This window comes from Oxyura jamaicensis, chromosome 28, assembly GCF_011077185.1.
Source record: "Oxyura jamaicensis isolate SHBP4307 breed ruddy duck chromosome 28, BPBGC_Ojam_1.0, whole genome shotgun sequence".
In the NCBI taxonomy this organism is placed as follows: Eukaryota; Metazoa; Chordata; class Aves; order Anseriformes; family Anatidae; genus Oxyura; species Oxyura jamaicensis.
Window position 1 is genome coordinate 1530049 of NC_048920.1, and position 15815 is coordinate 1545863.

General features: G+C 45.8%; 1 protein-coding gene across 5 annotated transcripts in view; it reads right to left on the minus strand.

Moving 5' to 3' along the window:
• Window positions 1–544: 544 nt before the first annotated feature.
• The window catches only part of CRTC1 (CREB regulated transcription coactivator 1), a 52740-nt gene continuing 37469 nt past the window's right edge, over window positions 545–15815 (minus strand). For 3 of the 5 annotated variants that reach the window (XM_035348063.1, XM_035348060.1, XM_035348061.1), the window contains 3 exons: window positions 13236–13322; window positions 12228–12408; window positions 545–11424 (listed from right to left, as the gene is read on the minus strand). In XM_035348063.1, coding sequence (XP_035203954.1) covers window positions 11213–11424; window positions 12228–12408; window positions 13236–13322 — 480 coding nt within the window. In that variant the 3' untranslated portion in view covers window positions 545–11212. The remainder of the gene's footprint in view (window positions 11425–12227; window positions 12409–13235; window positions 13323–15815) is intronic. The other 2 variants (XM_035348064.1, XM_035348062.1) reach the window with 1 other exon arrangement.

Consider the following 15815-nt stretch of genomic DNA (forward strand, 5'->3'; position numbering starts at 1 on the left):
CATCACTGCCTCCACTTACCTCTACCGTGATGATCACTGTAACGCAAGGCTGACTGCAGTGAGAGCTACACCCACTTGTTCCAGCATGCATGCGTGATGATCTCATCAGGCCCGTGTGCACATTTACATGCTCATTTGCTTTCAGAAAATCTAACAACTCACATGTAGGAGACAGACTCTCCTTCTCCTAAAATGCTCTGAAACTATGCAGCAGTCCAGGACGTGACCAAGCCTCTGACCTAAAAGCAGAGACAGGCGTTACACTGTCACCAACACGCTTAACAGCTCAGGGACTCCTTCTGGAGCCAGCTGACAGTCTGAGACTCAGCACAGTGCTTGCCATCTTTGAGATCACCGCAGTTCCTTCATGAAGACTAACATGGAGTTCAGTTTTCAGAGCTGGAAGAAGCCAGATAGCCAAAATAATTCAATTTTGCTGTTTCTTTATAAACACGAGCACTGAAAACACTAATATTTCAACACTGAAAACCTTCAGTCAGAAAGCAAACAAACAACAAACAAAAATAAGAAAAAGCTAAGCAGCCAGAGACAAAAACATTTGAACTTTTATTACATTTCATTTACAAATAATGCAAAGATACAAAGACAAAAGCCTTCACACAAAAAAGAAAAGATTGAAAAGAATGTACATTTAGTTGAGCTGCTTTTTCACATCATTTCTCAGATTGCAAACACTTAAAGCCAACTTCAGTTTTCCACTTTACCTATAGAAAAACACAATAAATAAAACTTTTATGTCGCAGGGACAATTTTTCCAGAGTTCTGTGCCACCAACACTGTAGCTGAATATAGGATTGCATATATCAGTGAAATAATCCACAAATTATTTTAATAGAAAAAGTTAACTTGTAAAGAACAGTATATTATACTGTCTCTGAAAATGCATAAATCTGACATTTTTCCCCAAGCTCAACAAACTACATAAAGTTGTTTTTAGCTGCCAGTCTGTGAGAGAAGCTGCCAAAAGCAGCTGTATTTAAGTTTATTAAAATCAAACTTTCCCTTCGTAAGTACTAATACATTTTACTTCCACTTCTTCTATAAGGAATCCTTCCACAGATGGGGGCTCTGTTAAGGTAACAAGTAAAGGTACCTAAAAGTTCTAATTCCTCCCCAAATAAAACCTCAATATCTACTGTCTTATTAGCTAATAGCTGACTGAAATACAATATTTTAATTACTATGCTGTATAATGCTGACCAAAGATCGGTGGATGTGTATACAGTATATTTATACACAGTTATCTCCTGGGTAGATGCTCATGCCATGAATATTCAGGATCCAGTAAGTACAGGAAGTTTTGTTTAAGCGAGCCCTATCCCCCCCAACATTTTGCCCCATAAATATTATCACGTAACTTTTTATGTTCATCATCTACTCTGCAAGAACAGAAGTTTTACCTATTTATCTTCTCTATATTTAACGCCTTAGAAATTCCAAAATTGAGCCAAGCTTAATCTTTTCCTTTCAAATGGAGGCTTGTAATATTACGCATAAGCAAGGATATTGGATAACTGCTTGCTTTTCTTTCTTGACAAATAGCCAGAGCAGATTTTGTTGAATTAAAAAATTGCCCTTTGTATAATTCAACTCAGTTTCTATGAGCAAGTTTAAGCCTGTGAAATTTCTGAAGGAAATACTGACACTCCACTACTACAGTTGCAGAAACCAGCTCCTAAATTTGATTTACAAATGGAGACCTTTCATCCCTTTTTTTTCTAAACCACAGTATAAAAAAATCGGATTGAATAATCCATAGGACATGTACAAATGAACTTTACATTTCACTGTACAGATACAGCAGTTCAAAAGGCAGAGTAAGATGCAGCGTTCTGAAAGCAGATGTCCCTAATGAGAGCCAACAGCACTTTGCCAGTGTATCCCTTTGTACTTTGCTCTTTAAATGAGACTAGCTCAGACTGACTTCGCATCTGAAAACCCTGCCCTACTTTCACAGATTTAGTCAAGATTCATTACAAACAGAAACCTCTTACCACGAGCTGAAGCCTTATCCAAGGCTTCCCTTCACCATTAGTCAATTAGGACAATTTAAGCTCATTGAGGGAAGAACTCCTATTGCACATTTACGGGAAGAGCTGAAGGGTGGATGAATCTGCACAGGTCTCAGACTAATCTTTAAAGATTTAGCAAAGTTTGCATGTGGTAACGAATAACAACATTCTCAGGGGCAGAATGCGCATTTTCCTGTAACTCTGCGTATTCCTACTTAGAAATCTCAACCGCAATTAAAAAACCTCCCAGCTTACTTGCAGAAAAGGGTGCCCTTCGATGGATATAAAAGCTTTTATCTGCATGCGGTTGTAATTATACTCAATACCGAAAAACTGCATGAACCAGAGCTTATAGAGAAATTTCTATTTGATGTACGTGCTGTCACACAGCAGTTCCACTAGAGAGCGTTTTATAGACTTGGAACCTCACAGCAACATGATACAGATCAATCCCCTCCCTTCCTTTCCTCGCACCGCACCGAATCACCTCCCAAAGGAAGCAGCAAACAGAATCTTTTAGACATTTAAAATACAAGTGGAAACCGTCATGCAGCGAGCAGTTCTGCTCTGGCAGAAGTGTCAAGTCCTGAGAACGTTTGGCCCCGTGCAAATCACAAAAATGAGCCTGAATGGACTCGGTGTAGGACAAGCAGTCTCACCCTCTCTGTACAATCTCTGAGACTTGCATTTCTCCAGCAGAAGCACCGATTATTTGGGTTTTGTCACATTTTCGTACACGTCTGAGAGCTGGGTGATGCCGCCTTTGTTAAGCATCTTACTGTAAGGCTCAAATGGAGCTCCTGCTCGAAGAGCAAATTTTCCAGGGACAAGAGCAGGGAGGGAGAATTTGTGACCACTTCGGCAGTCTCGTGATTCACATGCTGAGAGCTGTCTGTCGCAATCTGAGGTCTGTTTGTCCTACCTTATTGACGGATATTCTAAGGTAGACCAGGAAATGAAATCTAGATAAGATTCATGTTGTTTAACTGCCCTCCCACCCACCCCAAGCCTCCGAGGGCTTTGAAAACATTTAGTAGAAGAGTAAAATACTGTAAGAAAGCAGTTGTCATTTCACTCATCTGCCAGCATGTTAAACACCCACGGGTCTCTAACACAGCAAGGTCCACTTCATCCGACTCATGTGCCACATAAAAATGAGAAATGTACCAACTACATGCTATAAAACAAAAACTTGATCTAACAGATACTAAACAACAACTATTTTAAGAGCAACAAAAGCCACGCTAACACAAACATGCCTGCTAACTCAAAACCGGGGTATGCCTAGGGAGCACTTTGGCAGACACAAACCTTACCGAGCCAGCTCCACGGAGACCCCAGGTTAAGTTCTTCAGACAAACGTCACCGCTACCTCCTCTCCTGCTCCTCACGTTCACCCAGGTTTGGTGCCCTCCCTCGGAGCTTTCTGCCACAGTTTCCAGCAAATGAGTCCACCCCTAGCTCAGGTCGTCTGACTACAAAGCCTCCACTTCTAAAACTGAAAGCAAAGCACACTTTGAGTTCAGGTTTATGCTGCAAGACAGGAAAGCCACCAAAGGGACACACAAGTACTGCTGGTTGTAAATCCGCTTTTTCTAGGTGAGTAGGCAGGCACGGACACGTGTACACAAAGTTCTCCTAAACAGACAGCACCTGGACAAGCTTAAAAAGCACAACGAAGAAGCAAAATACAAAGCAAAGTCTCCGGTGCCCTGACTGCCAAAGCGCCGATGCACACAAGGTTGCCCAGACTCCAGCCTCTCATCCCAGCCAACCTCCTTCAGCTGCGGTCACACTAACCAAGAGCAAAGGCTCGACACTGCTCATTCCCGACCATTAGCTCAAAGCAAAGGAGACAACTTGGTCAAAAAAGGGTTTTAAGGAAAAAAATCCAGCCTCTTGACATCAGCCTGCTCAAGGGGAATCGGTGCCTAGCAGCTGAAACGCCATCGCGCCCGCTGGCCCCAAGGCACCCAGGCAGGAACAGGTTCCCCGGTGAGCACAGGGACATCCGAGGAACATCCCTGGCTCTGCTGCCTGTTCCCAATCTCCCGTCGGGCAGCGCAGGAGAAGCTTGTTTATTAAAGGGGAGGATTTCTTACACCAGCTCAGATGAAGTGCTCCCCTCGCACATGGATAAAACCGTTCGCTTACAACGCAGCTACCTGGAGTAGATAATTAATGTTCCCAACCAGAGCTACTGTTCAAATCGTTATTTTTAGTTTTGAGCTCAATGAAAGGAGCATGCGACTAGTGACAAATTAAATTCAACGTGTCCACACTCTAAAACAAACTAGTTTAATATAGGCCCTACTTCAATGACACATCAGTTTCCTAAAAACTGGAAAGAATGGCAAGAAAATGTAACTCAGCCCTGGAGCAGCACGTCCCCACACGTAGCTCCCACAAACACTCTGATTAGCTGTTCTGCTGATAGGTTCATTGGTCTTGTTTGAACACATCAGCCACCAAGAGGAAATACTACCTGCAAATTTAACAAGGAGTAGTTCAGAAGTTTGTATAGGCTGCAGGCAGGCAAAATTAAGGAGTAAAACAGTCTAACCTGTCATCTCCATTTCCATCCTTATCATCATGCTGTAAGAAAACGTCTGAAGTATTGTCACTGTGAGAGCGGCGTCTCGCGTATGTGACAGCGGTGACAGGAGTACCTGTGGCAGGCACAGCATTAAGGGAAACGCAGACACCGCAGTGACAGCTTCCTAACAGCTGCTGCTGGCTCCAGGGCCGGGAGTCACCGCCGAGCACTTTCGCCCTGGTTTTTGTTCCGCAAGCCCCAGCTGCAGGGTGGGACACACACAGACGCAGCTCCGCACGCCGCTCACAATTCTGTCAGTTTTCCCCCCATGCAGAGTTCATCACTTGGTTCCAGTAGCCTGCGTGAACCAGGCAAGGTATTTTCTGTAAACCCTCCCAGCTCTCTAGCTTGCACCAGGCTCCTTCCCAGCAGGTCACCTGCCTTTTCCCTTGTAACACGCACAACGGCAAACCGCCCCGCTGCAGACGGCACAGCGCGGACAGTTACTGCAGACAGCCGGGGAGCGCGGCCGCAGCGAGCACGAGATGGGAAAATCTTCTCCAGGACCCGGCTGGACAACACAAACCCGAGAGCCACCCGCTTCTCCCCACTGAAATTCAGGAACTAACAGACCTGCCGCCAGCACAGCCCAGCAGCTCAACACACGAAGAAATACTCTGGCACTTGCATTCTGTCTAACGCAACGCAGCTGCTCAGTTCTCTCTTTCTCTGTGCTGAATGCAGCCGCAGCCCCTCTACAGCCCTACTGAGCGTTTACCCCAGCACGAGCATTGTGCCAGAAAGCTCCTCACTGCAGCCATGCCTGGAAAACAGCAATAACCGTGGAAGGCTGAAATTCAGGCAGAAATCTAGTTACCCAACAACTCACCCAGGATGTTACAGAAGTAACAACAACAGCCCATGAGAACGCAGGGCCCCCCACGCTGCCATCCCGCTGTGGTCGTCCAAACCCAGCTCTCAGAGCAAAGAGCATCACCACGATGCTGTTGGCACCGCGACGCAGACACAAAACCCATCAGGGCAAAACGGATTCACCGTGTTTGAAAGCCAAGGGCGGGAGGCTCTACACCTGCTCTAAAAAAAACAAAGCGCAGGAGGGAAGTCGAAGCGCCACGTACACCGAGAGGCAGCACGCAGGGACGGCTCCTGCTGGCTCCGTAACACACGGGCCTCGCTGCACACGCTGCATCCTAACCTGAAAGGAGGGTGCTGGCACCTGTTCTTGCTCTTCCTCTGCCTTGCTCTCATTACCCGGGACCTTCAGAAACCCCCAGTGCTCACACAGACTCTTCGTACTTCAAAAAGCAGAAAACCGGCACCAAACAAAGAGCAAAGCATCTGCGCTGTCCGTTTTCTGCAGCGTTAGGTCAGGCGAGAAGAGGTTTCACCGCTGGTCCAAAAGCAGACCGCTATTAGGTTCCTAAAAGAAGCGGGGGACTCACAGCGGATGCATCTGACAGGGTTAGACCAGGCTCTTGGTGCTCATCAGGCAATTACCAACGTGAAGATGACAAGTAAGACTTGAACCACTTCCCAGAGCAGCACTCCTCACTACCTGCGGTCAGCACGACACAGCGACGTTTCCTTTCTATCCAGAGTTTCTGTGCTTCCTTGTTACGCTCTCTACCGTGTACTTTCCCTGCAGTTGCCTCTATGGCAGCCCCAAGTCCATTTACTGAAGAAAACAGTAAACATATTTTACCCCTTTAGGCCTTTATTTTGATAAAATTGGTCAAGCCCACATAAGGCAATATACACCACAGTTAAAACCACCCCCCTCCCCCCCACAAAAAGAAAATAAATAACACAAATGAATATTGTACGTAATGTAGTGTTTTGTTTTGCAGTATAGAAATTCCACACAATGATTCTGTTTAAAAAGGTAAAAATGATTTATAATACACAGTTATAATGTCGTCATGGTGCCCGCATAGAAAACTGACATGCAATCCATGCCTACACTGCGCAGTATAAATAATATGCAACTAAAAATACAAAGAACAGGAACACTACAAATGTTTTTTTTTTCCCGCTTTTTTGTTTTTTAAAAAGAACATACACGTGTAACAAACGCTACCTGCGCTTTCACATTGCCATCACAGTGACGGGGGTTCCATTTGTCAGAGGAATAAACGCTTTTCTCCTGAAAGCACAGCATACAACTTAACCTAGGGTACGACGAGGGGGCTTTCCTCTTCCTTACGGTACAGAGGGGGTTTCCAAGGCGAGTACCATGCTCGGTAAGGGGCAGATCTCCAGCCTTAAGTATTTTTTTTTCCCTACAGAAATGCAAGTTTTTAGAAACGGACACTGCCAAGACCTAATTTTTGAAGGGTGTTTGAACAATTCTGCGTTATCAGGCGCTGCTCTTACAGACACTCAGAGGCTTCCTCTCAGCTGAAAGCTGGAAGCGTTTCTGGCGCGTGGCTTTGCACCAGGGTTTCTCGGGCACGCTTTTTTAGAAACTCAATCCAATCGACTTTTCAAAAAGGTGATAAAACGTACAAATCATTACTAATCTCCTTGATTAATTTGCAGCCTCTTTCTGGAAACCTTTTCCCCTCTTTGAAAGAAAATAATAATAAAAAAGAAAAACCAAACGAAAAGGAAGAACTCCACGGTTCTCTGTACAGGAAGGATTTTGCACAGTCAAAGATCGCTGGCGAAGTGTTCACTGACATGCAGAAGCAGTAGTGAGCTGACGGGTTGGGTGCTGCCTGCGGTCGGTCACACATGCAGCACAGAGAAGGACTCAACTCGGCCTGTGCAGATTCATGGGAACGCAGACTGCTATGTACAACGACGAGAGCCTGGGCCCCCCCCCCCCCCCCCCCCACCTGCGCTGCAAGGAACAGCAGAAGTCTGTTTTGTCTTTTGAAAGTCACAGTATTTTATACACTGAAAGTTTATTCCTATTAATTCCCCATTGTATTGGCAAATGCAACAGTCTAGCTTGGGAACTTTTTAATATATATATTTATATATATAAAAAAACACATGTAGGGAGGGGGAGGGTTCATTCAGCAGGTATGTTTGGACAGTAACCCTTTGAGACACCAGACAGTTTCAAGATTTAGCTGAAAAAGTGACAAATAATACTTTTTTTTTTCCTTTTTCTTTTCTCTTTTTGCCAAGTGATGGTTTTTCTTTCTGCTCTCATCCATCCCTGGTCTGTGAGGGCCAACCGCTCCCAACAGCTCTCGCCCTTTTCCACGCAATTGAAAATGAAAACTGTGCTAAGAGGTTTTTAAATATTATCGCTTGTTCCCAAAACACCGCGGATCCGCTCCACGCTTACGTTTTGACCAATTCCCATTGGTTTTGCTTTAAAACCAGCCTCATGCATACACACTGACAAATGTAACTTTTGAGGGGGAGAAAAACCCCTCCGAAGCGCAGCTCGTACACGACGCTGTCAAGAAACTGGCCTTCTGGGAAGCAAAATGCAAGAGCTGTTGAAAGAACTGCTCCGGTTCTCAAAGGGTCAGTAATGAAAGCAGCTTGCCTGCCCGCTACCGGGGCTCAAGAGATGAAGCACATTTTCATACACGGCCGTCATCTGCTTCCCACGATGACTTCATCTTCTTCCCACTCTCCAAGCACCCTTCTCCGTTTGCCCCACAAGAGAGGAACAAAACCTGTATTTCTCTCAGCTAGATGGTCCCTAATTTTGACGGTTGCATCCAGACGTGTTATTTTTAAATTAAGGCCATTTTAAATGTCTACTTACAAGTCTAATAAACAAGATCTCTTATATACACATGTAGTTTTTAAAAAAAATTAGAAGGTAGCATTTAGCAACAGCTCCCTGTAAAAGTCTCCAGTTCGGAATCTGATCTCCTACTTGGATGCTTCATTCTGAAGTGACTCTGGTTTTAAAAAAATAGATCACAAACAAGAATTTACATGCATGAGAGTCATTGGAACAAGAGAGCGATACAGACAAATCCCATCGAGGAACTAACAGTACTGTCAAAGAGACTACGTGAACCGCACGAAGCGCATCCGACTCGCACTGTACCTTTCGGCTGTTTCAAAGCAAAGGACTCCGAGTCACCTGTGCCCACACACTCTTGTTCTTTTTGGGTATCCTTCTGTTCGAAGCTACCTCTTTGTTTGTTTTTCTTAAATTGAAAAAGCATTAGCAATCTGAAATAAGCAGACATCAGGAGTTAGCGTGTACTACGGGGGTGAGTCCTAACAAACGTTTTCAACGAAGATGCAGGAGAACCTCTCAGTTGCAGGGGAAGGAACAAAAGACGACGACACAGGTAAGCAAGGAGATCTAAAGGAAAATACTTTTAGTGCAAATGGTCAACTAATGGCACAGACGTGAGCAAACACGCACCCGAATTAGAGAGATCCCAACAACGATTCTGCTCAGCAGTGTTTGCATGAATCTCAGGACGGCGTCCCACAGATTTCTGGAAGCACACAGAAACCTAGTATAACTCATTAAGGGCAGTCCAGCTCCTCCGCATCGCTTGCTGAAAACAGCAAGAAAATCCTTCTCGAGGGGAACGGGGCAGGGAGGCCAGGTGGAAGTGCTGAGGGGATTTTTTTTTTGCTTAGAAAAATGACAGCTGAGAGAGAACTGAGACGACTTTAGACAAAACACAAATTCAGGTGATGCAGACTGAGTCAAAAGAGAGCAGATGTGGAACTCCCATGCCAGGGATGGGCACGGGGAACAACAAAACAACGCGTCTTGGAAGTAAACCAAACCCCAGCTCTTTTACTGAGGCTGTATTTAACAAAAATAGCTGTGGGTGTTCACCCCCTGCTGCATGGAAATACTTCCTCTGCTATCCATTAACCTCCCATTCGGGGCGTTATGCACAAAGTCATTTTTGTTTTGTTAATGACACTCAAAGCAATGCTAATTCCTAACTCTGGTGAGACGGGAGCGCACTTACGGGGTCTGTTGGCGTGCAGGTTACAGCGCAGTGCTGCCAGCATTTAAACAGCGCCCCGGTAACTTCCCTACACCTACCGGGCTCTCGATAAATCCTTAGACACGTATTTCACATCTGATAAAGTCCCAAGTACAGGGAGCTGGGAATCACCCTACGTTCAGCCGTGATACTGAAGTGAAATCGCCAACTCAGTCCATGAGTTTTTTCTCTTTTCTTTGTCAATCTGCCATGGATACAGTGCCTCTCACCATTCCGTTTTACCGCAGCACAGAATCTTAACGAGGACTAGCAGAAATAGTCTATTACGAATTTAACAGAATCTCAACCTGCCCAAGGATACAGTACAGTTTCACTGCGGAACAAGCTGGTTTTTCCCCAGGGTGAAAGAAGGAATGCTGAAGTTCCTGCCACCCTGTCTCAGCTATGTAAGAGGGAAACATCTAGGCTTGCCCTGGGCTTCCTTGCTTCTGCTCAACATCTGTTTAAAATTCCAGTTAGTTAAAAATACCTATATATATAATATATATAATATATTTCTGGAATAAAAACACAGAAAGATGTACTGTACAAGTATTACGTAGAGTGCTTCAACTGGCTGTATGTAGTTTAGCTACTTTGCTAATATCCAAGTACTTAAATAAAAAAAAAAATCATAAATAATGGTAACAGAATAAGTAATGAATACGAATAAAAAATAAAAAATAGTCATCACGATGATTTGAGCCAGGCATTGCTACAGAAATGCCCTTCCTGTTGCCCAGGAATCTCTCACAAAGTAACGTTAGGAATATACTCTGCAAGTTAGTCTCCGATATTCTTTTAGCTGCTTTAAAATGTTCTGATCCTTCCTCCGTGCTAATCAAGTAATGAATTATAGTACTTTTTTGTGTGCTCAGAAATGCTATATATATGTATACATATATAGAAATATATATATTACATATATATTTGTTAAAAAAAGCTTTGAAAATAGTGTTTACAGTCGCCTTTTTGACCAGCCGGCTACAAGAGGCCGTGGGGCTGCCCGGCTGCTTTTCCGCTTTGCCAAGGACACGAGTTTGCTCAGGGCACGAGAAGAGGCAGTGGGTGCAGGACGACAGTCAGGGGAGCGGACCTGGAAACGAACATGGCATATCGATAAAGGAAGAAGCGTTTTACTCTACAAAGCAGCTGTCACGAAGCAGAGTCAAAACCGCAGAAGCTCCCCCAGCCCCTCCCGGAGGGTGGCAACGCAGAGATTTGCTTTCGAATCGGTGGGGGGAGAGGGGGGGACAGTCCTCGGCTCCTTTCCCCGTCCCAAGCAGCAGCCAACGGTTTGGTTCGTTAGGAAGAATCTCTTTACCCTCGGCTCTGGACCTTCCTCGCCTGCCCGAAAACACCCCCTCCTAGTGCAAAGGATAAATTGACAACTGAACGCTGGAGCTTTGGTGGGGGGAAGGGGGGGCTCTGGAGAGGAGAAGGCTGATGGAAAACTCCTTACTCATTAATGGCAACGAGTGGGTAAGGGGTGAAATACGGCTCGACAGGGAGTAGGGGTCTGCAGCGCTGCAAGCTTAGAACGACAAGCTTTACTCATTGTACACGTCGTACAGGACAGAGCTACCGCTCTCGGTAACCCCTGTTCTGACACGACTGACCCATGGGACTCTCTAGTTCGGCTGGGCGCCAGGAACGAGCGCCGTTCCCAAGCTCCTGGTGTCCACGCTTCACAGCCGGTCCATCCTGAACGTGTCCTCTGTGGCGGGGTCGGTGAGGACCATGTCTGGGTCATTCAGCATGTGCAGTCCATCCAAGGTTAAAGGGTCAATTTTGAGTTCATCCAGAGGGAACTGGGAATCCGTGTCAAAGCTGACATCGCCCACTCCTGCCAAAGAGCTGGTCAGTTCTTTTGATAAGCTGGGAGGAGATTCTCCTGTCACTGTGGGGAAGAGGAAGAGAGAGGTACTGGTCGGCCTTAGCAAACACGTATTCTCCAGGCAGAAAAGTTAGATGAAGTGATAATACAGCTTGCAAAAATCCTGGAATAATTTATTGAAGGCTAGAGTTCAGACGAGAAAAATCTATCCTCATCTCCAGCTGGATGAATTACAGATTTGTCAGAGCATTTTGAAGCTGTCATAATGACCCAACACAAAGCAGCGATCATCTATAGACATTTGGGGGCTACAAACTGGCGTCACTTTAGGTTCTTCTCTCTCCCTGAGGTTTAGGAACAAAAACACCAATTTACACAATTCTAATCAGCAAGAGCCCTGGGCTGAAATATGGATTAAAGTACAGGTTTCTCAGTGATCCGTGCAGAAACTGTTGTTTCCAAATGTCCAACCATGACCAGATTCGCTACCATATGTAACGGTAAAAAATCCTTTGTTGGCAAGCTGGAAAGGAGCAGCAGAGGAAAAAGTTCAGCTTTCAGAGCTCCTCCCTCAATAAGGCAGGGGAGGCAGTAACTTCAGAGGCAGGGGAGCTCTGTGAGACAGTGCTGCTGCTGAATGCTCTGCCTGCTCGCTGGGATTAAACACGAGCCGTCAGGCTCCCCTGAAATACTCAGGAAATACGCCAGACCGTAACACTCGTGGACATCTACACGAGGTGAAACACCACCTTCAGAGGTGACAACACCCTTTTGCCTTTCCTGCCTCGCTGCTAACGTTGCACAACGAAGACAAAATCCAGCACCGGGGTGGTTTTACTCGGCTGGTAAGTCGGCGGTGTCCTTACCTGTAAGGATGATGTTGGGGATGTTTCCGTGGCTGGAGTAGTTCAGCTGCTGCGAGTCCTGCAAGCTGCCATGACTGCCGGTAAGTCCCATCATGGCTGCCTGGGAGTAGTTAAGGGTGGAACAAGGGCTGTACAGGCTGTTGGAACTAATGGCGTTTTCTATCATATTAAACTGTTCGAGCTGAAGACCAAGGCACAAAGGAAATGATTACTTCCAACCGTCAAGAAACACAGCAAAAATAACTTACAAAGCTCAAGCATGGGAAGTAGAGTTGAGAAAGACAGGCAAACAAATTCATCTTTAGGTTTTGTTGATCAAAATACGGTCTATTTTCACTTAACTTTCCAGAATACTTCACTGCCAGATTCAGAGTGCAGGGAAATGAGGGGAGAATGGATGCCAAAACAAAACCGTTGCTTTCATTATCGGAAGAACGAAAGAAAAGGTAGCTTTAAAGCAAGGTAAAATAAATAAATAAATGAAGCAATTCACGCCGTTAACTCAGGTATCTGCCCATCAAGCGCTGTCTCTCGGAAGCCATCTCATTTTTACCTGCTACCAGAGCGTATTTAACAGCTGAGTCAGTCAACGCACCGGCTGGCCAAAGCAACGAGGGCGCAGGTCTGCCTGCTAGGTTTTGGTACTGTACAGGAGTTGTTTGCCAATTTCAGGAGTAAACATTGTTAGCACATACAGGTGAACCCTTCCCAAATGTGGCTACAGCCAGAAATGTCTGTATTTATTTATCTTCATTATTTCTAATCCAATAATCTTGGCAGAACACCTTGAAAAACATCTGCTGCGTTGGCTAAGAGGGAGGAAAGGGGGAAGAAGAAGGGGGAGGAGGAAAAAAAAAAGAAGCCCCTAAGTATTGCAAACTAAAAATGAGAGGTAAACTTAAAAGGACAAAATGTGCTATCACATAAAATAATCAGGAGTTGAATTATATTTACTTTAAGCTGAAAGTGGCCGAAACATAGCTGAAAATCTGAGATGAATTTGCTCACCTGATGGGATAGGGCATTAGCCTGCCTAGCTGTCATCTGCTGATCATAATAGGAGTCACCAAATACACTCCCCAGAATGGAAGAATGCTGAAAACAAAACAGAGTCTTTATGGTGCAAAAATCTCACAAACAGAGGTACCCACGGCGTGCAAGTGACTCGAGCCTTCCAACCGATGCTTCTCAGGAGTTATTAGCAGTGCCCCGCTCTGTTACCGACCTCTAGCCACCACCAAGTCCATAAATGCTCAGCGCTTCCCTCCAACACACAAATCCTTCCACGTTACGCTGCCCTTCGTTAAGCACAAAAATACAGTCAGGCAAACCAAACGAACTTCCTCACGGCGGACATACGACACACAAAACTTCTGACTGATGAGTACAGACGAGGGCGCTAGGTAAGACGAGAAATAAAAACCACTCTGCAACCGCAGCTTTTTGGTGAGCTTCTTTGCTTTGGTGGCGGACGAACCCAGACAGAAGCAAACCGCGCGTTGGAAACGCGATGCAAAGCTGATCGCCAGCACACAGGGAGCGGCTAACTCACTGCCTCCGCAGCCTGGTGTCCGCTTAACAGCCAGCTTCGCCCAGCCAACAACGTGCCGGAACAAAATGGACATTTCACAGTCGTTTCGCTTTAGCTGAAGATCAGAAAAGTTAACGAGAAGGACCAGCAGAGCATGGGAGCAGCGGTTCATAGACAAGAATCTCAGCAGGAATTGTACAGCCTCGCTAATTTTACTCTCTGCTCTACAACAATCGTTTACCAGTGATTCTCCATCGTTTACCGGTTATTCTAAAGGTGACCAAGAATTTTAGGTCGGTATTTTTTTTTAATAACCCTCAGCACTACCCCAGAGAATTGCCACAAAGAAGAGGAACCGCAAAGAGATCGCTCCTGATTTCAAACCATCGCAAGCAAGCTCACAGCGGAGCATCCATAAGAGATGGTGTGCATAAGAGCCGATTTGCATGGAGTTAAATACCTTGCATAGCATTTTCCAGCTGCTTTATCTGCACATGAAAAGAAGAAGGCTACAAATTTGCTCCTTAAAAACCTAAGCAGCGTATGTAATTAAGCAGAAGCCTAGGAGGTACGAGGACGGTTACGCCAGCCGCCACAGTTAGGAACATTGAACAAAGATCGGAAACACAGGATGATGTCCACAACAGTGAACATGAAAATCATCTCAGCAAACAGCACGTCACATTTCAAGCATTCTCCTCCTACATCGGTAGCACATCTCAGTTTTATTTGCAGGCTGCATGCAAAGAAAAGAAGGAAAGTCTTGCACAAAACCGCTGAAACCTCCAGGAGAGGGGACTATCATGAAAGAAACAATAATCTGTTATTTTTAAAGCAAGCAGAACCCTTCCCACCTCCAGCCAGAACCCTCAGCTACCACATCAGACGGACGTTTTCGGATAAATGTGGCATCAAGGGAGGAATTCACAGCCCAAGAACAGGGCTCTGTGGGGAAGGTCACTGAAGTTGAACGCGAGCCGCGCGTGCTGCACAGCGCCTTGCTGAGCTGATCCTGTTTGATCCCAGAACCGCCTGGAGCATCGCCGCGAGGGAATTTCCACCAGCTGCACGTGAGGGCATGGGCAGGGTTCGAACACACTTTGAGAAGAGAGAAATTTGCTGCAGAACGGCGCTGCTGGATAACGTCGGGAAGCTGAAACACAAACCTCGCGGAGCTCCGAGGGGCTGTGCTTTGAAGCGTGACACCGGCAGGGTCAGGAATAGCAGCAGACAACCTCCGAATCTTTGTCAGAGATCATCGAGCGACTTCTCAGTAAGAAAGGGTTTCACTGAATGAAGCCGCCCCATCCTTACGACTGACTAACCTGGGCCTGGATAGGTTTTTATGGACAAAGTACGGTTTTGATTCCCTGAGCTCACTTTCCTGTGCGTTTATGGTGTGTCACGGCTATGACTGCAGAACAGAAACGACAGCTTTGCAACCGAACACCCTACTCAGTGCCCTCCTCGGAAAGAAGTAGAAGTGGGAACTCGAAGCCTCTCTTCCCACTTCCCACTGGTCCCCAGCACCACGGGGGCTGCTCCATCCCTGTGGACAGGGCTGCGAGGAAGCAACCAACCATCGCCCATCACACCGGATGAGAGGAAAGCAAAGCCCTGCTGCAAAGTTATACTTCAATAAAAAAATTAAGGGCACTTTCCTTCTTTAAACCACTGACGTCTTGCTTGGCGCCCCGTTACACTTTGATCGGCATGTTTTGATGGCTACTCAGACTCCAGGCTATTCAACCCGTTGCAGGTGCTGCATAAAAAAAATGGAGCGTAGAGAGCAAAGAGCTGACTCGAGCAGGCCGATGAGGACCAGGCAGCTTCACTACCACGGGAACATCGTTCCCATCTTAAGCAGCAGACACGGCTTCAGGACCGCGCGATGTTTTACAACACTCTCTAGTGAAAAACTTGCACTTCAGGACGTCACCTACTCCACGGAAATCAAAGCTGGTTTGGACCAGCACCAGAAACACAGTTCCTATTTGCGAGCTCCAGAGAGAATCAAGGTAAGGGCTTTTTTCATTTAATTTTTGACATCTCATTTT